This window comes from Tachypleus tridentatus, chromosome 13, assembly GCF_004210375.1.
Source record: "Tachypleus tridentatus isolate NWPU-2018 chromosome 13, ASM421037v1, whole genome shotgun sequence".
NCBI lineage: Eukaryota > Metazoa > Arthropoda > Merostomata > Xiphosura > Limulidae > Tachypleus > Tachypleus tridentatus.
In genome coordinates this window covers 197,613,886-197,637,801 of record NC_134837.1, presented here as the reverse complement: position 1 = coordinate 197,637,801, position 23,916 = coordinate 197,613,886, and the positions used below count along the sequence as shown (strand labels likewise).

The 23,916-nt window shown below is 31.4% G+C and overlaps 1 protein-coding gene across 7 annotated transcripts in view; it reads left to right on the top strand.

Moving 5' to 3' along the window:
* The window catches only part of NAT1 (N-acetyltransferase 1), a 62,113-nt gene that overhangs the window by 35,485 nt on the left and 2,712 nt on the right, over nucleotides 1-23,916 (top strand). For all 7 annotated transcript variants that reach the window (XM_076479540.1, XM_076479537.1, XM_076479534.1 and 4 more), the window contains exons 13-20: nucleotides 6,100-6,186; nucleotides 8,518-8,600; nucleotides 9,543-9,675; nucleotides 13,345-13,603; nucleotides 14,112-14,316; nucleotides 15,512-15,623; nucleotides 16,282-16,378; nucleotides 18,608-18,729. In XM_076479540.1, the coding sequence (XP_076335655.1) occupies nucleotides 6,100-6,186; nucleotides 8,518-8,600; nucleotides 9,543-9,675; nucleotides 13,345-13,603; nucleotides 14,112-14,316; nucleotides 15,512-15,623; nucleotides 16,282-16,378; nucleotides 18,608-18,729 (1,098 nt within the window). The remainder of the gene's footprint in view (nucleotides 1-6,099; nucleotides 6,187-8,517; nucleotides 8,601-9,542; nucleotides 9,676-13,344; nucleotides 13,604-14,111; nucleotides 14,317-15,511; nucleotides 15,624-16,281; nucleotides 16,379-18,607; nucleotides 18,730-23,916) is intronic.

Here is a 23,916-nt window from a genome sequence, read left to right as displayed (position 1 = left end):
ATTCTCTATATAGAACACAACAAAATATAATATGTCATTTTGTAGATTAAAACCTTGGCTTTATAGAGGTTATAAATAATAGTATTAAATGTCAGAGATAATTATTAGTAATTTGTGAGACAAAATGTTGTGGTAGTAGCAAATGGAGTCTGGTTGTCTTTTATGGCTTTCTAACCAAATAAGATTGAAGACAGTAAAATTTTTTTGAGCAAAAATGTCATTATAATAAATAATTTATGTTGAATTTCATACTTTTTTGGAGCAATGATAAATACATCAGATAATAGGTGATAGCTAGAGAGCAAATGTCACAATTCTTACACTAGGGGCAGTGTTTCTTAACCTGTTTTGGATTATGAACCCCTTTGAGCATCTAAATGGAAAACTATGGACCAGGGGCATAGATCCTGGGGGGATGGGGGATATACCCTCCTTTATTTTAGGTAAGGGTATGGTGCATACATTCATCCCCTCCTACAGTTTGGTCTGTTGAATTGTTTTATTGCATCACAGGCCTACAAATTGTGTATTTGTTCTTGTGATTCTTACCAATCAAATTACATCATTTGGCCAACATGTAGGCTTTTTCAGTAACCAAAATGTACATCTTTAATATAGGCATGCTTCTAAGCTTTTTGATCTAAGCGATAGTTCGTAAGTATCAGTCAGTAGGCCTAAGTATACATGCAAGGCTTGCAAGCACTGTCACAGAATCTACCTACGTCTTGTACGTAGTGTAAGATTAAGTAAAATTTTCATCACAACAGATTGAACAGAGCATGAAATTTGAAAATATTACTCCCAAGTGTAAACTCCTGTGATCTAGATCTGGCAGGCCATTTGTAGCTTGTAGCTGCATCAATCTTATGTGTATATTGTGCAGTTTTCCTACATAATTTGTTCTTATGCATGTCTAGCTGGTTTTATTGTTGAATGCCTAACTCTCCTTAAGTGCTGAAGCCGCTGACCATAGTGTGTGTTTAGTGTACAATTAACGACAGGTTCAGGGTGCTTGGATCCAGACGTGCCCTACATCACCCACCTCCACTCCCTTCAGTCTGAGCCTCAATTTTACAACAGGGCTCATTAGACCTGTGTTTGTGGCCCTCATTAATCCATGAAATTTCATATCATCGCCCTCTAATCTTTATTATGCTGGTGCTTTATGGTAAAAGAACAATATATTCTCTTATCATAGATAGTAAAGATATTGTATTTTCTTGTATAATTATAACACAAAAGGAGCGATTTCAACAGCCTGAAGCATCTACTCGAATTGTATTGTTAGTTTTTGTTTAAGTGTTTTTATTTAATAGACGTGCTTATACACATTATATCACAACGTGTTTGCCTTTTGATGAGCTTTAACAGAAATATAATATATTTGTGATTGTTTAAGTATTTTTCGAGAAACTTGCAATTACTTGTGTTGTAACTAGCACAGGTTATTGTCCCAGCAATGCCCAGGCGGTCAGTTGGCTCGGTAGTCACTGTGAGGTTCGCATGTTCGACTTAAATAAATTGTACAGTTCAGTCCTACTTCCATTCTGTTCTATCTTTGTTCGTTGTACGTTAGAGTTTTTCAATAAAGACTGTATTTTAGCCTGTTGAGTCATCTGGGAAACAGATTCCAATTATGACAAGCAAGCGTCTGAAACTTTCCGATATTAGACAGTTCTGCAAGCCAGTTACTAGTGTTACAAGTGACAATGCAGATGCAGATAGTCCAACAACCTCAAGCAAAGGAATAGAAACTTGCCATACAGAGGAAATACCATGTTCATCAGAGGACGAGTCTGAAAATGCTTGTGCAACTATTGCACATCATGAACCACCAGATAGTTGTAAAACAAGTTTGTGCAGTAATGAAAAATCTGACACCCCAGATACAGTGTGGAAAGCCATATCATCCAGACACAAAACTAATACTATGACAGAAAGCAAAATCTCAAAATATCAACTTCCAGGGCAAGTGGTTTGATGAGTTCCCATGGCTGCACTTCAACAATCAGACTCAAAATGTTGTATGCTTTCATTGTGCCAAGGTGGAAAATAGAGGCCTTTACAGGGAAATTGGAGACACCAGTGGAGTATACCTTTATGTCCACTGGTTTTTGCAACTGGAAAAAGGCAAAACAGAAATTCGACAAACACCAGTCCTCCTCTCAGCACAGATTTGCTATATCTCCAGAAGGTTCACTTAATGTAACTCCAGTGACTGTCCAGCTACATGATGCATAAAAGAAGCAGCAGGGAGAATGCAAAAGAAGTCTAGCCAAAATATTCAGAAGTTTATGTTTCTTACTGCATCAAGGCTTTGCATTACGTGGACATACTGATACGGAGGGGAACTTCCTGTAGTTGATGAAGCTCCTGGAAGAGGAAGATCCTGAGTTGATGGCCTACTTGTCAAAGAAAACCACATTCACATCACCCCAGCCTCAGAATGAAATAATGCAGATGTTAAGCCATCAAATACTGAGGAACATAGCACACAAAGTGCAGCAAAGTAAAATCTTTGCATGAATGGTTAATGGCACTCAAGATGTTACATGTGCCGAACAGGAAGCAATATGTGTATGATACGTAGATGAGAACCTTGACGTCCATGAGACATTTCTTGGTTTGTAAAGTGTTTCCAATACAACTGGTGAAACCGTAATCTCTACTATACTTGATGTACTGGCTAGACTCAATTTACCACTGTCAGGATTAAGAGCACAAACTTATGATGGAGTTGCTAAGATGAGTGGTGTGTACAGTTGGATGCAAGGCAAAAATACAGTTGGATGCAAGGCTGAAAAAAATAAAGAGAAGCAACCGTCAGCTTCTATGTAAAAGTTTTTGTTTTGCATATAAATTTCTCAACAAGTGGGTTTCGTCATCACTGAACCGTCAGCTTTGTTTTTTCACTGCGGAGCACACAAGGCTAATTTAATAATGCAACATGCAGTTGAAGCTTGTGAATGTGTGAGATTTTATCTAGTGGGTGTATGAATCTTTGAAAATATTGTATCGCTAGACAGCCACAATGGTCCAGTTAAATACATCTGCCCACTGTGTCCAACATGCTGGTTGTGCTGCCTATCTGCAGTTACATGTGCTAATGATCACTACAGTGACATTGTTGATTCTTTGTCTGAATTAACAAATGAAAAATCGGATGTAGCAGTAAAAGCACGAGGTCTGCTGGACAGATTTGATGAAGGAAAGACAGTTTTATGATTGTTGATGGCTCAGCATCCATTAGCTGCATTAGAGGAACTAAATCGTGCATTCCAAGCAAAATCAGTGACAGTATCTGAAATGATTGAAGCATCTATAATGACAGTTGATCAATTGCGGGTACTGCAAACAAAAGAAAATTACAAGATATTTGATGAAGCTGAGGAAAAGATAACTTCCCTAGATCTGGTGCCTATTGAACTACTCTGCATTCGCAGACCCCTCAGAAGGATCACAGGTGATGACTCAGCACACCATTCTGCAACAGCTAGAGATTACTACAGAAGGCAATATTTTGAATTTGTGAACACACAAATTTGTGATCACTAGATTCAATGTAGACAACAATGATTTGAGGCAATATCTTGCAGTTGAGAACATGATCACATCTGGCAAGATTGACAACTCGGTTATAAACTTCTATCCAGAAATCTCTGCACAATGGCTCAAGTTTCAGTTGCCTTTGTTCAAAGGAACAACAAAAGCAGTATCTCTGAAGGGTGCAAAGGATGCTTACTGTAAAATGCATGAAACAAGCCAACAGATGTTTGGTGAAGTTTCTTCTCATAAAAATTTTGCTTGTATGTCCAGTATCCAGCTGCGAATGTGAACGCAGCTTTTCTGCATTAAGACATTTGAAGACGTGGTTAAGGTCAGCTATGTCTCAGTGCCGCCTCAACCATGTGGCAATTTGTCACACTCACAAAGATGAGGTCGAAAAGATAAATATGGAAGAGCTTATGAAAGAATTCATAAACAGATCATCACAAAGGAGGTCTACATTTGGGAACATGTAGACTAGAGGATTAAATGAATCTTACTTCAATGAAAAGTATGAATAATTATGTGCTACATTGTATTGATGTGTAATTTTCAAGAGGTCACAGAAACATGTGAATGGGGCTTTTCTGCATTAGGACATTTGAAGATGTGCTTAAGATCAATGTTTCAGTGCTGCCTCAACCATGTGGCAGTTTGTCACACTCATAAAGATGAGGTCGACAAGATAAATATAGAAGAGCTTATGAAAGAATTCACAAATAGATCATCATAAAGGAGGTCTACATTTGGGAACATGTAGACTAGAGGATTAAATGAATCTTACTTCAATGAAAAGTATGAATAATTATGTTCTACATTGTATTGTTGTGTAATTTTCAAGAGTTCGAAAAAACATTTTAATCATTTTTATCAAACAACATGAACAGTTTTTCAGTAGATATAAACTTATCAAGGATAATTACTAATTTTATTTGTATTTGAAAATGTAATTCATGCAGTGAAAGTTATTAGTAACCTTGTCAAGTATAATGGCCATTTTGTATACTGTTCAGTGTGCAGGAATAAATTCATGTGGCAGTTAATTTGTGACACATTTGTCTTTATTCTATTAAGATTTTGAAAAATGTTCACAACACCTCACTTATACAAACCTACATGGAATCCTTGAAGTATCGTGGCAACAAGATTACTCTGTGACTGCATGTTTACAGTTTTCAGGTTCACGTAATCAGAGATTTCCAACTTACAAATTGAACAGTCCACATTAGTGGTTGCAAAAATCATCTCCTCCATTGGGTGTAAAAAATCTACGCCCCTGCTATGGACCCCAGAAATGCACAAAATAATAAATGAAAAAATCAGTTTTTGGCCCTTAGTTCATAGATCCCCTGAAAAATCACTGGTTAAGAACCCCTGCACTTGTCAGTATTTTCTTGTAAAATCAAGAATGTAAAATGTAGATATTAAAAATTGGGTTATTGGCTGTGTTTTTATGCAAAGTTTATTTGTGTAATGTAAAAGTAAAGTGGTTTAATAAAATTTAGAATGTGGAGATGTGCATGAAAAGATGTTCGTTGTGAGGTTAACATGCATAAGAAATTTTAGTTGTATTTTGTAATCATTTATGTATTTGTTTACATTTCCTTATGATTTTCTTTACCATTTGAAGAGGTTACTTGGGTTGATAAATGGTCGTGTTGGTTAAAACTTGAAACATCTGAGTATAAAATGATCATACTTCACAGTTAACTCCTCATTCCTGTTCACTGAAAATACTTCTTATCAAATGAAGTATGAACTGTGAAAATCCAATTTTTAATTTTTAAACAACTCATGACTATTTAGGGCATAAATTGTTTACAAACATCTTTTGTGCTAATATGTAACTTGTCTAACCTTTTATCACCTTATTTTTATCACTGTATATGTTTTTGATGAACTAGAACCATATTTGTTTATAAATTTGGTAAGAATATAAAAAGAACAAGGGTTTTTGTCATGCCTTAAAGTCACTGGCCTTATAACTTCTCAAAGTTGAGATGTAGGCAGTTACATCATTCTATGTGAACTAATGTAGAGAAAGAGTTATCAGCTGAAGTTGAATAAAATACACTTGTACTGAAAGTAGAAGGTTTAGATTGATGTTTTATTTGAAAGTATTTCTATATACTACCAGTGAGAAGAGGTTATAAGTGTAATATTATCCTTTGAAAGAAAATTAATTTCACAAACAATTTTCATTTGGAACATACTGAAATCAACCTGAAATGAAAACTTGATTTGAAGGAATTTGGTATTATAAAATTAAAGAAATAAATTATTTTTTGTATTCAGTAAGTTTGAACACTGAAGTATTTAAAACAATATATGACTAATAAAAAAATATATATGTGTGTGTGTGTGTGTGTTCGTTCTGTGGTGCACAATGAATCCACTCTGACATTAGTCTAAAAATGTATCTTATACATGATTAACTAATATATATAATTCTGATATGGAGATTTAGAGTAAGTTTATTTTACACATACATTTTACCTAAAGTGTATATCTGAAGAACAGGTGAATTTGTATTTAAAGCATTATTTATGGCAGGGTCCAATTGTGATAAAACAAACTTTTCAAGAGAAGAACAAAACAAACAAACAAGGACCAGGAAAAGAGGAAGTTTTAAAGAAAAGTGTAAGTATTTAACATTTTTAGAAACCTATTCACTATTCTTCAAAGTTCCTGTACTTTAAACTGTACTTTCAAAGAAACGTAGATTTGGGTTACTGAAGTAGTGTAAGTAACATACTAACTAGTTAACTGTAGTTATCGTTGCTGCTCATTTTATATTAAAACACCAAATATTGTTTAAGACTAAATTAAGCCTCATCTTTATTGTTGAAACACTGTTCAAGGGTGATATTAAATTAACAAGCTGATAAGATAATCAGTAGACAGCTATCCTGAAAGTTCAGTTAGAAATTACAATGGTATTTTTATGATCCAAAAACGTGATTGTTTTGGGTTACAAAGATTACTGTTAGTAATTATGGCAAGTGGCTTTAAAGTAGTACCCAGAGAAAGTCTTTGCTAATTGGTTGTTGGGGATGTATATCAATGGGTTGGGGCTATATATGGGGTTACCTTACGTGTAAATAAGTAAGTTAAAAAAATTAGCAGCTAAGTGCATGATTGCTACATACCAGTTTGCTTTAAGTAAAGTATACCTTCATGACATCTGGTAAACTTTCAGTAAACATTACAATTCTGTTACCTTCCTGACATCTAGCAAGCTTTTAGTAAACATTACAAGTCTGGTTCAGAAAAAAATTAGTTTATTTGATAAAGTATTTTTACTAAATATTGGTCTGTGGAGTCAGTTTGACTAGTCTGAATGTATTGTGATTTTCATTTTAAGAAGAATAAACTATTTCAACTAGCATTTCTCATTTCCTTTGCATAACTTATAAGACATCCTGAATGAATGAATATTAAAAGTGTGTTTTAAGTAAAACCTTGTATTTTATCTGTTATCTTCTCTATTCTAACAATAAGAGGAGTTGCTAATATAGGGCAAAATTAAGTTTTAAAATACAAAATCTAAATGTCTACATATTGTAACATACAATTCCATACTATTTATTGTTTCAATCAAAGCTAATAACTTTCAGATCTTAAAGTCTTTCTGGTTTGTCACTTTAAGATGCACTTAGAATATGCCTAAAGCAGTTAATCACTGTGGAATAGCTTTGTGTAAACAAAGGATTGAGTTAGTAACACTTACTCAAATGTGAAACCATGCCCTGATCATTTTTGGGTGACTGTCCTGTAATGAGTAATTTTATTTCTTTTCTTTTCATTTAAATTTTCCTCAAACTCATTAAGGTTTGAGTATTTATACTTTAGGTACTTTCAGTTCAGTGAATAAAAATGTACATAAGGAATATGAGATTTGCTTGTGTGTAATTTTGCTCTCAAGTTTCAACATAACCCTATTTGCTAATATTGTTTCTGGTAGTATTTGGAAGTAATCACACAGAATAGAATATTAAAGTGCAGAAAAAATATCCCCAAACAGTTATTATTTTGCTGGCTTTCTAACTGAGCTATAAATGGGTTGAGGTTATCTTAGGATAGCACACAGTGAAACTGTCACCAAATAATTAAAGTGGTGTCAAATGAGGTATCCTAATAGAAAATTCACTAACTTAAAAATTTTTCTTTCTGTTTGTAATAAGTAATCCAATAACAAATCTCAGAGAGAATCAATGACAATTTTGAAATACAGGATGATGTGGTATGTGTGTTTGGTTTTCATTGAAACAAGGAGATTAGAAGTTATAAGATTGCGTTTTGACTTCACAATATCAGTGTTAAAACATTAAAAGTCAAAAAGAGATAGGAAAAATCTACAATGAGTAGTTTGGAGCAAAATAGTTATGATACAGAGGAATAATGCTTAAGATTATATTTTCAAAACTAAAAAAAATGTGTTCAAAAATTAAATTATAAAAATACATGATGGTGCCAAGTTTGTGAACATACATTCATGATAAAGTTGTTTAAATTTTGAAGAACGGTTGACATGTGCAGCCACTCCACTCAAACCTTAAATATTTTTTTTTGTAGTTTTGTTTTGATAAATGTATACCATTTGGTTAATGAACTGTGTTTATGGGAAATTGCTTACATTAGTGTATATAAAGTTGAAATTCTTGTATAATTTTGACTTGACATCTAGTTATTGCAGTTGATGTATGAACTCTGGAAGATGCTGCTTTGTCACTAGGATGTTCAGGAAATAGTTTTACTGTACAAATGTTTGTACCAGCACTGTGAATGTGTTTCAGAGCATTTTAAATGCAAAAAAGAAATAACCAGAATTTGGTAAATGTGTGGTAAAGGATAAACATTATGTACTAAGTTTTAATTTTTAATTATTCTGATTGTTTTAGTTACATTTTTCTACACTTATATATTTGAGAACTTTTTGGAATACTCTAACATTGGTATACAATTGTTTAGGATCAAATGATAAGTGAGCTGTTTAAACATCAAAATACAGAAGAAGCAAGTATTGCATTTAAAGACATCAAAGTTCCCAAAAAGTAAGTTTACATTGAATTTAATTATTGTGGTAACATCTAATGTGTCACATTTTAATAAGTGGCAAAGATGCCATCAGTCTTTTAATAATTATATGGAGTATTCTGGAACACATCATAACTGGGACTGTAAGCTTGTGAAACTTTACATATGTGCATGTAGGAGTACTTTGTGATTTTTAAGTTAATGACTTTATATATTCATATTAGGTTAACCATGAGCTAATCTAAATTTACTGTATTTGAACATTATAATTATACATGCAGCATAATGTACAACCTTTATTTTTGACTGGTTTCACATGGTGTTTACCTTAAAACTAATATGGTTGGTCTCGTACTCGGTAAACACTTATTGGAAATGATTTTTCAAAACACTTGTGTTGATCTTAAAGTACACTTGTTATTCTTAAAAGTAATTATAATTACCTAGTTGAAAGGTCTGTTCAGTCACTGAAATTAGTATAATTACTTATTCATGTTTCTTCAGTTTTTTAATTAATGCTTAGTGCTTTTTCAGATAATGTTTCAAAATCTTAATTAGAATTTTTGGGTTTAAAAGAAAAATGAGAGCACTTATAGTACAAGTTTTAGTGTTAACAATGTTTTTGTAGTATTTAATACCATTGAAAAAATGCAGGAGAATCATTCAGAAAATACATGTAGTTTTTGTTTATTTCTCTCTCATGAGCTGTTTTATAGTGTTACTGAAAGCTACATGAAATGTATGTATAGATATGTATTTTCATCATATGCAAAATTGTTAAACACAAGTTTTCAGTTTTGTTTTAGAAGTGAAAAATTAGTTACTTGTAAAGCATAGTGTACTTGTTGTACAGAGTTCAGTGAAATAAGAGACAGTTGAATTCTGATAACTACGTGTATTTGTGGTAAATTCATTCAAATGAATATTAATACCTGATTCTTGATTTTTTGTTTTATAAGGTTTATAGCTGAAGTTTTGTATCAGCTGATGGTTAAAACTTTGGAGAAATCGGAAAATGATCGGGAGCTACTGTGTGGTTTCTTTGTTGAACTTAAGAAGACTGGACAACTTAAGAGTTCAGCCTTCTTAGAGGTATATGTTTTAAAAATTTCTTTGAATATGAAAGAGTTCATAGTTAAAGAAAAATGACAATGTTAAAAATGTTTTTAAAGCTTTATTATATTTTGTCAGCAGTGGTAGATCTCAGTTTTTATATTTAGTGTTCTGTGTGATGAAAGATGATGCAGCTCGACGTTTATTCACTTTTCCCATCAAGTTGGATCAGAGTGATATTCTAGTGTTTTGATATTGTTTCATTGTTTGCTAAAATATATGTGGAAGAAGCTACTGAATATTTTGAGGATTTAAAAATAAACAACAGTAATTCAGTTTTGTAAATAGTTGGTATGATGAACCTTGTTGAAGTATGTTAAAAATTGTTATCAGTTGTAGACTGAAGTTAATAAACAGAATGAAGGTTTATCATTGGTTTCTCCTTCATTATGTGATTTGTTCATGGAAAATTTTGAAACTAGAGTGGTAAAGAAACTAGAAATTTGGTTTAGGTACTTTGGTGACACACTTTTGTATGGTGTTATGGTAAAAAGAATTTAGTTGGTTTTGTTAATTACATTAATAACATTTAAAATCTTAAATTTACATACAAAATTGAGGAAAATAACTGTTTATGAATGTTTTTGTGTATGAAAAATATTGGAAAATAAGAAAAAATGTACTTGATAATTATTCCTAATTCTCAAAAATTGCTGCTTTTTATTCCTGTGTGGATGTAATTTTAAAAATTGTAAACAGGAAGTTAGTAGAGAATTATTATTAAGAAAGATTATGAGAAAGATTGTCTTAAATTCAAAATTCTATTAAACTACATTTTAATGTTATACCAGTTAGTGTAGCAAACAATATTAGCTAATAATCCATACTTAGGTAGTATACAAGTTTAAATTCCTAATGCTACAAGGCAGTATTAAAATTAAATTAAATAATAAATAATTAAAAATTACAGATTTTCCTATAGTGTGGCACACGTGCATATGTGGCATATTTTCTCTAGGCATCTTTTCTGTATTTTATCCACCACACTTTGAGAAAGGATTGATGGATTAACTTGTCTGCTCTTTTGCATTTATAAAATCACATTTTAACCCTACTGTAATAGGCATTCTTTTCTGCACATGGCTCAAGGTTTTAGTGACTTGTATTCAAAATATAATTAACCCTATCATCCTGAGTATCTTTTAGTGTGTATGCCACAAAGTTTGTTTTACATTCAAATTTTTATTAAACTGCTTTGTTTGTTATATCAATTAAAATAACATAAAATCACAGCCAATAATCCATATTTTAATAGTATGAGTTTAAGTTCTTAATTATACAAGGCAATAGTTTTAAAAAATCCTTAATTTCCCCTAGTGCAACACATGACTCATTTCCTCTCAGCATGTAATCATCCCTATTTTAACCACCACCCCTTGAAAAAGGAAGAGATTAAATATAAGTTACTGTCTAAAAATTTCCTCAGATAAACCACATTTATTAAAAGTTTTCAACTTTGGTTACAAAGCTATCAAATAGAACATCAGACCCCTACCACCATATTTTCTCCTTCAAGGTCTTCATCTATCAAATGATGTATGGTGTTATGTTAACTGTTAAACATCAGTTTCACTCAGAGTACCAACATCGTTCCTCTGAAAAAGTTAATGACTAGCTCAGATGAATTTGTAGTGACTCTTGTAGCATAGTTGGAAAGCCAGAAAATTTGAGATGTAATGAAATTTGTCTGCTTTTTGCATGTTGTTAATATGCATTGTTTGATGCATTATTTAATTCAATAAGAATTGAGTGCAATACTATAATCAGAATAAAAAGTGAGGGCTTTCTTCAACAATCGAGAGCAAGAAAAAATTAGTTGTTTAATTTATTTTTCATGTTTATTCTTTATGTATAATTATAAAAAGTAACTAAAATATAAAAAATAGGGATCTTTTTAGGCTAGATAAGGTTGGATTACATAAAATAACAATAATATTTTGAGGCGTGGATGCAAGCAGCATGTTTTTTTATGGTTACAAGGTCAATCATATTGACCAACTTTGTATAGAGCTAGTGTAGCAAAAATAAAATAAATTTTTACTGAAAAAATGTTTGAAAAACATTTAGTAGATTTTAGGTATTACAGAAAGGAAATTTGACAGATGAGGAAAAGTACTTTTAATCTGACCCTGAAAATTACTTTCCACATGGAGTATTCAAAACATGCTCAGTATATTCATGGACAGATTGTTAATTTAGTTTATTAAAATTCTTTGTCCCAAAATAATTTCTTGTACATGAAAGACTTGTGTTATTAACTAAAGACCATCCCATATTGAGAGAGTTGAAGTTGTAGTATGGAAACTGATGTTCACTTTGGGATCACAAAGTTAGTGTAATCCACAGAGCCTGTAGCGAAAGGGTAAAATATTCTTTTCTTGTATTGATGTTGTTTTGCTCTTCTTTTTTTTTTTAATGTGTCCACCTTTCATAGTGTTTGTTTATGACAAGTATAGCCATTATTGAATAACTGAAATCATTATTGCTTTCTTTAAAGTTGAACATTTCATTCATATAATTTAATAATTCATTGTTTTATTGAAATTGTATCATTTGGAATAACCTCTTCATTAATCATTGTTTTGTTCAAAGTTTGTGTAATTTTATCTTCACATTAGTATACATTGTTTTTATAAACTGTGCAAATTGTACATGTTTATGGGAATGTCACTAGTTTGAAGGTTTTTCAGCAGATTTTCTCTTTACAGCATATATTTCACCAGTGAACATTTACCACGGAGTATTTCTTTGGGAGTTTTCATTTCATTTTCATAGTTAAAATTGACAGCTTAGGCCATGTTTTAAAGAAATTTAAGAATCTCCTTTTCATTAGTTTGCTTGTTTCTAGTTTATTTTTTATATTTTTTGTATACATTTAATACTGAAAATATTTTCACTTAAATTAGTGGCTAGTTCATCTATAATCTAATATTCACTTGCAATGATACGTTTTCAGTTTGTCACAGGCTGTGCATGGAAAGTACCTTTTTTTCTTCCATGAAACATAAAATTTTACAATATGGATCCAACTGAGATTTCTTTTCATAACAAGGAAATGAATTATAACAAACATAGTGTGTGGATATAGGTCACTGCGTATATTAAACATTCTTTTTGTACACTTGGAGAAATAATTTGTTTATTGATATACACTAAATTAGGGGACCTATACATGTACTTTAATTTTGTAATTGTTTTGGAATTAATATAAATTAAGAGAATCTTGTATATGTCCTTAGTTTGGTTTGTGTTATGGAATAGAAAATAAGTAAAAGCACTGATTTCAGAGCCATTAGTATTTTTATTTGGTCTTGGTTGTACCCAAATAAGACTAATGATTTTTCCTCAGTATATTAATTTTGTAACTAAGACATTATAAGATAGCTTTTGTGTTAAAATGTTAGAATGTTAGACGAAGCCCTGAAACCTAATTGTAGTGTTATAAAAACTTATAAGAGAAATAAATATTGGAATTAGAAAAAAAGTTTTAACTCCTAATGTGTTAGAAACATTAATATGCCATAAATGTTTATTTCTGCTTCTAAACATCACAAGTAGGTATGGCAAAATTCAATACAAAATTAACACTAGTGCAGCTGCATTATGTGATTGATATCTGTTTAGTAATTGTATTTAAACTTTTAACAGGCTCTGAAGTTGGTGTCAGAACAGATTTCAGAATTGGAGGCTGATGTGCCTCGTGTCAAATCTTACGTTGCAGCATTTGCAGCACGTGGCATTTCGGATAACCTGGCAACCTTGGGTGAAGTAGCCGAGCCTTTAGAGGGCCGGGCACACTATCCGATGTTTCTGCTTTGTCTTCAGCATCTTCACAAAGTGATGGGAAGAAGATGGCTCACACAGGTCTTTAATGAGAGTAAAATTCATCTTCTCTCAATGCTGCGAGGTAGGTTTGATATAAACTAAGATTTTGAAAGTAGAAAGGCAAAATGTGAAAATCTGTTAAGTTTTACTTAGGTTTTCTAAACTTGTGTTATTGATTAGAGTTCACTTTTGTGCACCATGTACTTTTACTGCAACATGATGTGAAAATATAGCTTTGCATCTAATTGTTTGAAACTTATTTTAAAGCTTTGAAACTTTATGAGTAGTTTTCTTTTAAAAAAAAACACAGTTTTGTATTCTTTTTTAAGAATATTTGTACACTGCTATTGAAGAACAGATTTCTGTTGTCATATGGTATGGTTAATTATAAAAAGTTAAGTCATTTTTGAGCTAAACATTAACTGGGTATATATGCAAGTAATTTATATGATTATATCCTGCATTTATAATTTTTTGTTTTTGACACTATTAAAAGATTGTGGTTTTATTGACTGATGGAACATTGAAGTGAACATGTTTATAATTTTACACTGCTACTTTACTTGGTATAATTCCCTTAAATTTTGTAGAAAGTGATAGAACCAAAGAGCGACTTGCTGATATTCTAGAAGATCGAGGATTGAGTTTCTTGCTGCCTCTACTCAGAATACAGTCTGACTTGTGGAAACAGATACAAGCTGATCCCAGTCCAACAACTTTTTACAAGTGGATAAAGGATAACGTAGATTCATCCCAGTTCACTGCTTCTGGTTTTATATATGCGTTAGCATCTTGGTGAGGACATACTGCACATTTATGGATAATAGTATAGTGATTTGAAACAGAAGGAAGGGATATACCTGTATGTGTGTGTGCACTTGCTGAAATGTTTATTTTATTATAAAAACCATTTTGTATGATGAAATTGAGTTGTATATTTTTGTGAGTTATCTATTCTTCTCTCTCTGACTTCAAATGACATTTTGTAACCAATCACCAATATTCTTAGTGATCTTTCTGGCAGAAAATGTTTAATTGACTTGTATTTATACACACTATACCTGTAGCAACTTTTTATAATTTCATACCTAAATGTGTGTGTTTGAAAATTAGGTGTTGGAATAAATAAATTGGCAGATATATGTAAAAATATAACTCCTTTGGTTATTGAATTCTGCAGTATTGTAGGTAAAGAACAAAGAAGATGACAGGTAATTAAGGAATATGCCTTTTTTTTTCTGACAAAATCTATCAATACTAGATTGATTTCCATGTTCTTACAAATAGTGTGTAGTGTTTATGTAGATTCTTTGGAATTGGATCAAGACCTCAGAGTCAGAATTGGTTCATATTGGTTGCCCATTACTGAATTAAGCTGTTTCTTACAAGCAACACAATTGATACTTTAAGTATGGTTGAACCAAAATTACTCTTAGCCCAAGAAGGAAGGTGGTTATTAATTTAAGCTATTTGTTCATTTGAAACTTAAGTTTTAAAAAAACAAACTTGGCTAGGTTATTATGCAAAGTAAATTGCATGTATGTTTTTATTAAAAGAATTAGGCATGCTTTTAAAGATTCTGTTGTGGTAATTGAGCATAGCATTGTTGTATTGGGAATTATTAAAGATAACTTTTGAAATTAACAGCAATATCACGTGAATACATTTTATGTATAGCTCAGTGAAAATGTTAGAAAATTTTGTTCTTAGCAAATTTATGTAAATTTTATTTACTGTTTTTTTGAAACTAAATTTTCTCAATTTGTTTTTTATTAACAAGCTTGCCTAAGTGTGTATATATATATATATATTTCAGCTCCTCACACTTGTAAAAACTAAGTACATGGTGTCATTTGGTGTACTTTTGTTGTTGATAGACTGATGAAAGTTTATCAATTGTTATAACAGAATATAAATAAATTACAATATATGAAAGTTTATAGTTAGCCCTGAACATACTGTAGTTTGACGCATTCTATGACCTTTTCAGTTTAATCAAGTTCATCACCATGGAAACAACGTTAAGTGACAATACTGATAATAACTCCCCACCTGAGAAGGTGACAGTTGAACAAGAAAAAGAATTGCTTGAAAAATTTAAGGTTGGATAATTTTCATTTACTCTTGAAAGATTTATTTATCACTGTAACATAAAACTTAAACACCAAATCAAATTGCTGGGTCTAGTGGTTATCTAGGTTGCTATTGAGTCCAAGGGCTTTTCCACTATGTGGTGTTCCATGTCTTTAGCTGTGAGAGAGTATGTAACAGTCAGTTGCCCCATTTTAGTTCAGAGTAGTTTCTTAGGCAGAAAGTTCTGTTACTATTGCCCTCTTAGCCATAAATTCAAAGTTCATGACAGTCTGATATTGTCATTTACTCTCTTTGCCAAGTAAGGTACTATTGATGTTTAAAAATATCGCTAATAACCATTTTCTGATGTTAAATTATGTGAGCATGTAGTATTTGATAAGCACTTTATTTAGTAATTAACTTCATAGTTAAGGCTTTTTTAAAACTTAAGACTATAACGTGTTAATTGTTTAACCTCATAATTCATCTTTTATGTTACTTAGAGCAATGTATACATTTGATAATTAACTACAAAACTGATGTGTTGCTTTGTGGATTATATTGCGTTTATGAATTGTGAAGATTAGGAATGTATTTTAGGTTAATATTCTTTACTTTCTTCTCGTTTATGAATTGTGAAGATTAGGAATGTATTTTAGGTTAATATTCTTTACTTTCTTCTCTTAGCCTGTTTTTGATGCTTTCTTGACTGAAAATACCTCCCTGCAGTTGGTGGTTTTGTATGCCCTGCAGGTGTACTGCTTTAACCAAGGTTTTCCAAAAGGTAAGGATTTGATATTAACTTTAATTAGACTTGTAAATGTTCATAACAAAAAGTGTACAAAAGGTTTGTCAGTTTTCCATGCTGTTTCCTGTTTAAATGAGATTTAAGGTTGTCATATGGTACAAAACACAATACTTTAAGATTTTGAGGTTTTCTTCTAAAGAAAATTTTAAGAGAATAATTATTTTCCGTTTTTAATCTTATCTGCACTGGAAAGCATATCTTAGACTTTCAAAAGTTTAATAATAATAATAATAACTGTAATTTATTTTGGCATTTTATAGTATTGTTTTAGTCTGACAAAGATAAGTTAAAAAGAAATATTCCAAATTTTGTTTCAGCATGGTGCTTTAAAATTTAAAATTCTGCTTATCCCAAAGTGTGAGTGACATATAGTTGATAATAAAATATCATCCTTTGAGAATATACTTGTCTTTTTTTCCTTCTTTGGTGATTTTCATTCTTTTTTAATGATTATTACTGTAATCACGTTCTTTTATGATATTACAGTTTTTGTCTGAAAAGTACTAATAATCATTGACATCCTTTACTGCATGTCATGAGGTTTTAGTGACTTACATTGAAAGTTTTATTAATCTACATTTTGTTTGTGTTAGATCAATTAGTATAGCATAAACCTTTAGCTAATATTTCATATTTTAACTCTTTTTAATATGTGGTCGTTCTGTATGACCCATGTTTAATGTTTTTGTAGATTTAATGCTTCTAACTTTCAATATAATATGTATTATCTTCACTAACAAAATGATTTCACTTAACATTAGAAGTCTTTAACATACAGAAAATCATATTTTTTTAGTGAAGTATTTCTGATGAAATAAAGATTTGCCCATAAATATATTGATTATTTGTTTTCAATAGTCCGTGTGAAAAGTAATTTTCAAAAATCTCTCGAGGAGATGAACTCTATAAAGAGTTTAGAGGGATTGATGCTAACATGTATGATATATATATATATAACATTTTAAGTTGCACCATTGCATTTCAGTAAATATGTGGGTAGTATGTGGGTACTGAAAGAAAGGTGTAAACTGCAATAACTGATGAATAATTTCATTAGGATAAATTATTGTTTCTTATTAGTATCGATGATTATCTTACATCCTAGCTATTTTGAATAGGAAATGCTATTCAGGTTTTAGATATGAATGCAAGAATATTTGTGTAATAAAAAAGTATACGATCTTGTACAATAACAACAGTCAAATACAGATAACAAACATGTTCCTTAACCCTTTGTGTCCTGTCTAGACTGTAAATTCACAGTTTAAGTAAGCAGTATTTAATTATCAGTCTGTGTCAGTGAACATAACTAGAAAATGTAGTTCATATTTTTAAATCATCTCACTTTTAACTTAATTACGAGGACCACGTGTACACAGTCGTTATTCTTTTGCTATGATGCATCCAAGCTCATTTTTCTTCATTCTAAAATCAGAAGTAGGTTATTACTGTCTGACTTCATTCTAGAATCAGAAGTAGGTTATTACTGTCTGACAGTTAAGAAACACAAACTATGTAATTAAAAGTGACAATCTCAAATTTGAACCCCCAGACACATTTTTCAAACTCACCATAGAAATATTTTCTATTTCTTTGATTTTTCAGATAGTTTGTTAATCAACTTTTATGTTGTTATTAACATGTTTATAACCAAAATAGTTTTAAACAGTCAGATTAATTCATATTTGAGGAGTAAATGTGGAGTTATGTTAAGGGAAATGTATGGCAGCCCCTTAACACCAGGCTAAATTTTCCCAGACTTGTCAGGTGGCCTATTCACATGCTTGTGAATATCAGTCAAGTTGATATGTAAATTGGCACTTTCTGACCAAAAAGATAATAATTAATTTTAGTAGAGAAAAAAGTATTTTAATAGTTTTTTAAACTGTCTCAAAACACAGTAAATTTTTTAAAATTTCATACCTTATAAAAGAGGATTATTAGATGCTATTTAGTAAGTGTCAAGCAGTTGGATTAAGTATTTTCACTGTAAGAGGGTGGGATAATACGATATGCTACTGACACCCTTCTTTTTGAAAAGGGTTTAAGAAATTAAAGCTGTTTTGTCTGGTACTTGAATGACAGATAATACTGTGATTTTCTTTTTCCAAATTGCACAAGTGTTGATTAAGAAACAAAAACTATATTATATTTCTTCTGGCTTAGTTTACACTGTAAGATACCAGCTTTCTTCCTTTCTTAAAGGAATGTTGTTGCGATGGTTTATGAACCTCTATGATTTGGAAATAATTGAAGAAGATGCATTTTTGACTTGGAAAGAGGATGTCAATGATGAATATCCAGGGAAAGGAAAAGCCCTGTTTCAGGTAAAGTCTATACTGTATGATATATGTACATTTTGTAGCTTGTATGACACAAGTATAGCTCATATCTGGATATTGAGCATAAGGTGTTTTATTTTTTCAAGATGCATTATTGTTTATGTTTATAGAGATTAAAAATAATATACAATTAATACACACACACACACACACACACAAACAGGGTTGAGTATATTATGTTAAAATGACCATGGATATTCAGATACGTACATTGTAATAACTACAATCTGTGTTGAAGTGAGATGAAGTGGAAAGTATCAAAACTACAGTTGATATTGTTTGACATTTAATGTCATAAGTTAGTGTGATGGCACTGAAAACTGATTAAATTTAGGAAGGGTTGTGTAACAGTCCATTCTTATACAAAATGTTTGTACACTTAGGTTATAAAGATGTGTTCAGATTCGGGATTTAAAATTTGAACATGGGGATATTCATTTGTTCTTAACGAGATTGTAAAACAAATTGAATATGGTTCATTGTTGGGCACCATGAAGATACCTGCAATAAGCCATATCCCTTTTGTGGTCAGCAAAGTGCAGAATTTTGTAACAGGTGAGAATCCAAAACATAGATCAGTATGCAAGCCATCAAAGTGCCTAAGACAACAGTATGCAGTGCAATTAAGAAGGATTTCCATTTGAAAGTGCAACAGAAGTCTTGTATTTGAGTTGGTTCCATAACATACCCACTCAACTGTAATGTACCTCGTAGCTTGATGCAATGCTTGTGGATTTATGTATAATGAAACTTGAAATTAACACTACATTGTTTGCATTATGGAAAACAGCAGGCAGGAGTGGTATATTTTGGACATCATATCCTAAATACAACATCTTGCAGTGTGTTTGATTATATTTATTAATATAGGTATAAAGGTGTTTCTTTGTTTTAATTTACTTTGGCTTCTTTAATTTTGTGTTTGTTTATGTTTGTTTCTTAATTTAGTATTTGGGGTTTTCTATGGTTGTTGTGTTTATTTGTTTTGAAGTGTTTGAAAATGTGTGAAGGTGACTTTTTGTGTTTTTTGAATCTGGTTTCCATTTTTCTACTTTCAAAAACACTTTATTCCTACCGACATAAGACCAACTCACACACACCATAAATATACGGTATCCCCAAACCTCATAAACCAGATTATCCATTACGACCAATATCATTTAATTACAATCTTGGTAAATACATAGCATGGGTATTTTCCAAATATGTAACATCAGTCAGTTCATTCATCAAAGACTTTTAATTTCATGTCTAATCTTAATCAACTTAATCATAAAGCCTTAATGACCAGTTTCAATGTTATATCCCTCTTTACAGAAGTTCCAACTGCTGAAGTCTGCAACATAGCCTTAGAACTCTATTATCTGAGACCCTAACACATCAATAGACATTCCCAGCAACCCTCGGAATTCACCACGATGAAGACAAACTTCATGTTCAACAACCACAACTATATACAAACAAATGGCCTAAGTATGGGCAACCAATAATCACCAGTTCTAGCCAATATTTTTATGACACAAGTTGAAACACAAGCAATTAACACAGCTTTACATCCACCACTATACTGGTACAGATATGTAGATGACACGATTGCGGATTCACACGTACAGAACACACAATTTTTTTCAGTCACATTAACTCTATACATCCCAACATTAACTTCACATGTGAACAGGAAGGAAGCAATCAAATATCATTTCTTAACCTCAAAATTACAAGAACTGATACACAATTTAAAACAGAAATTCACCAAAAAATCACCCATACTGGACTATACATTCCTTGGGACTCAGCACATGAAACAAAACAAAAACTCAAGATACTAAGAAACCAAATAAATACAGCCATAAAACTATGCTCACCAGATAAAACTAATGATGAATTAGACAAAATAAAACAATAGTTCATCAACATCAATAAGTTTCTTCCACAAACCGTAGAAAACATTATACGCACACACCTAGACAGAAAGCAAAATCAACCAACAAAAGTAAATATGTCCCACAAATTAAAAAATAACAAAACCATATATTCCCAACATCAACAGAAAAATAACCAACATTTGGCAAAAACTAGTAACAAAATATGACATTCCAGTTAATACCAAATTTATTCAAAAAGGCACAAAATTAAGGTCTATACTATGTAAAAACTATACTGACAAACACCACACCACCGTTATTTATAAAATACAATGTGATAACTGCCACGACTTCTATATTGGAGAAACAAGTAGAAAAATGGAAACCAGATTCAAAGAACACAAAAAGTCACCTTCACATGTTATCGAACACTGCAAATCAAATAAACAACATAACCATAGAAAACACTCAAATAGTAAACAAAGAAACAAACATAAACAACGCAAAATTAAAGAAGCCTTACGTATACAACAACTCAACCCAAAATAAGCCAATACAAAGGAATTCCTTTATACCAATATTAATAGATATAATCCAACAACTAAGCATGCCCTCTATATTCCTACACTCAGTTACACAACCCCAATTCAAACGTGGTCAGCTATCGGTCTGTTAATTCTTTCTTTCTTTGTGAACCTGACTATGATCGAAGAAGGTCAAAACATTGTTCGCTCCTCTACATAAACAATTTTCTCAATTTAAACCAGCTGTTTTTACATATACATAAAGCAGTTATTCTCAGAAAACTAATTAGCTGGAAAAAATATGAAAAATCTTTGACTGTTTCTTATTGTAAATATGAACTGAACAGTTACCATTTGGTGAATTGCTAGTGTCAAAACAAACACACAGTCACTGTTGTGTTTGAGATGTGCAGTAATCTCCTGTTCATTGTTTAAATACAGTAATGAAAAAAATATATTACAGTGGTAATTAGAAATCTAAGCAGTCAGTTGACCAATTTATTAATTTACATTGTTTATCATAAATGTACAAACAATATACAGTAAGTAAGGATTTTACTGACTTACCCTATGTACTAAACCCAAATTTCTCTAATGTCTTCTCTTCAATGGAAATGATTATAGTTTCCAAACAGATATAGTTTAACACACAATTGTATTTTGACTTGGACACTGTCCCACGAAGTAATAATACTGTTAAAACACTATATTTAATCCACTGTGATGTGAAAGGTTCAGTTTTTGTCCTATCTAGTCATGGTTAAACTTTGTTTGAAACTGTTTTTAGAGGTACATATCATTAATAAATGATCAAACTACTTGATATAACATCATAAAAAGGTAAGAAGATGGGAGAGAACAAGCTGATAACTAAGAAATGGACAGTATATTTTCAAGGAGTCAGGTGTTCTATTCTCTGCTGGAAAAGGAATGTTGACTATAACTCACTGTGTGCATCTACATGATGTGACAAGCTTTAAGTAAAATGTACATGTCCATTGTACACTAAAAAATCAGATATTACAAAGGTATTTGTACTCAAGATGTGTCTGATCTGACATCAGGAGTCTGATTGAGACTGAGAAGTTTTAAGTGCAAGATTAAGTTCACGTATTCAGAATTTACTTCTCTTACCACAGATCATCAGTGTTGTTTAACGTAAATTGTCTGATTCTTATATAATATAATTTATACAGTGTTGAATGGCACTTTGTAAAATTACATGCTGTGCATACTTTGACCTATACCCCATGGGGTTCAATGCTTCAAACTTTATGAGAAGAGTAGAACATTCACTTTAAGGAGACACTTCTGCATCCAAGTGCCCTCTATAGCAAGGTGTTTTTAACAAAAAAATAAGCCATGCAAAGTTGGATTCCATGTTAACCATCCTAAATTTTGTCTGGTATATGCAGGGCATGGCTGTTCTTAACTTGTCACAACTTGAAGTATTTTCAACAGAAGGCCTTGGGTGGATTAACTGTGACTTTTTATTTTATTTTGTTAGTGGTCACAAAGTTTCAGATACTTGTCTTCAGAATTTGAACACTTATTTTCAGTGTTTATTTTACTGTGAATGACTGAAGTGGAAATCACTTGTGTTGTTAGACTGTTTATCTAACACCAGTTATTTTAAGGGAAACTACATGATGTAATCAGTGCTTGTTGGTAAGAAAACAAATTGAGTTAATGAATCTATTATACTCTAGGTATATTGCTACTAGATATAAGGTATTTGATACCATTGTTCTTGATATGCTGAGGTACTAAATACTGTATCTTTAGATATAAGATTCTATATGCTGTGTGTTGAGAATTGTATTTTAAAACTTAACCCTGTACATGTTTGTAGTTTGTGATATGAAGTATTACATGTTGCAGAACAAAAATGTAAATATTTCTTATTAACAAATATGTGCTTTATCTTTCATTATTGATTAAAGTAGAATGTTTATAGAAGTGTTTTCTGATTCCTAAGAACACGTGATGTGTAAGAGTGTTGCATAATATTAAGGCTGTATTGTAGACGTAATTCATCATATTCATAAAAGTTTGCCCTTTCATTTCTTAACCTCATCCACTACTTGCTTTAACATTTATTTTGATTGTTGAAATGCATTAATATTTAAGATAAAATGTTCAACATCCTGAGTGGTTTCAATGTTGAAATGATTTGCTGATTTGAGGTTTTTAGTGAAAGAATTCTTTTACTTGAGTTACACACTCTAGGTATCTTCCCAGTGTTAAAATATAATTAGTTGAATTATTAGTGCTCAAAATACTTTAAGTTAATGTAACTTAGTTTTAATTTGTAACCTGCAGTTTTTATAGTTTAAGCATGACATTTAAATTTGTGAACACTGGTTATCATTAGCCTGTGGTAAAGGTGTAGAAAATGATACAGCTAAAGTTGTTGGACTAGCTTACTGGTTTTTCCAGTCCTTATGGATGATAGTCAAGTTAATTCAAGCAACAGTAATAAAATATAATAAAGAAAATAATATTGAGTTGTTAATTTGCACCACTTGAATCTGGTTGGTAAATTACTTATAAAAGTTGATGGTTAGAAATTAATTGCTTAATGTGATTGAGAACGTAAGGGTTGTTCATGGAAGTTTATGTATAGATCGCTTAGACCAGCACTGCTGTGTCTGTTATGTCCTACTCAGTTGGATGAGCCCCAGTATTTATCAAAAAGTCTCATCTGTGCAATATAGAAGGTGTAGTGTAATTAGTGTATTATATTCTCATTTCTTGATGAAGAGAAACCACTTTCAAATAAA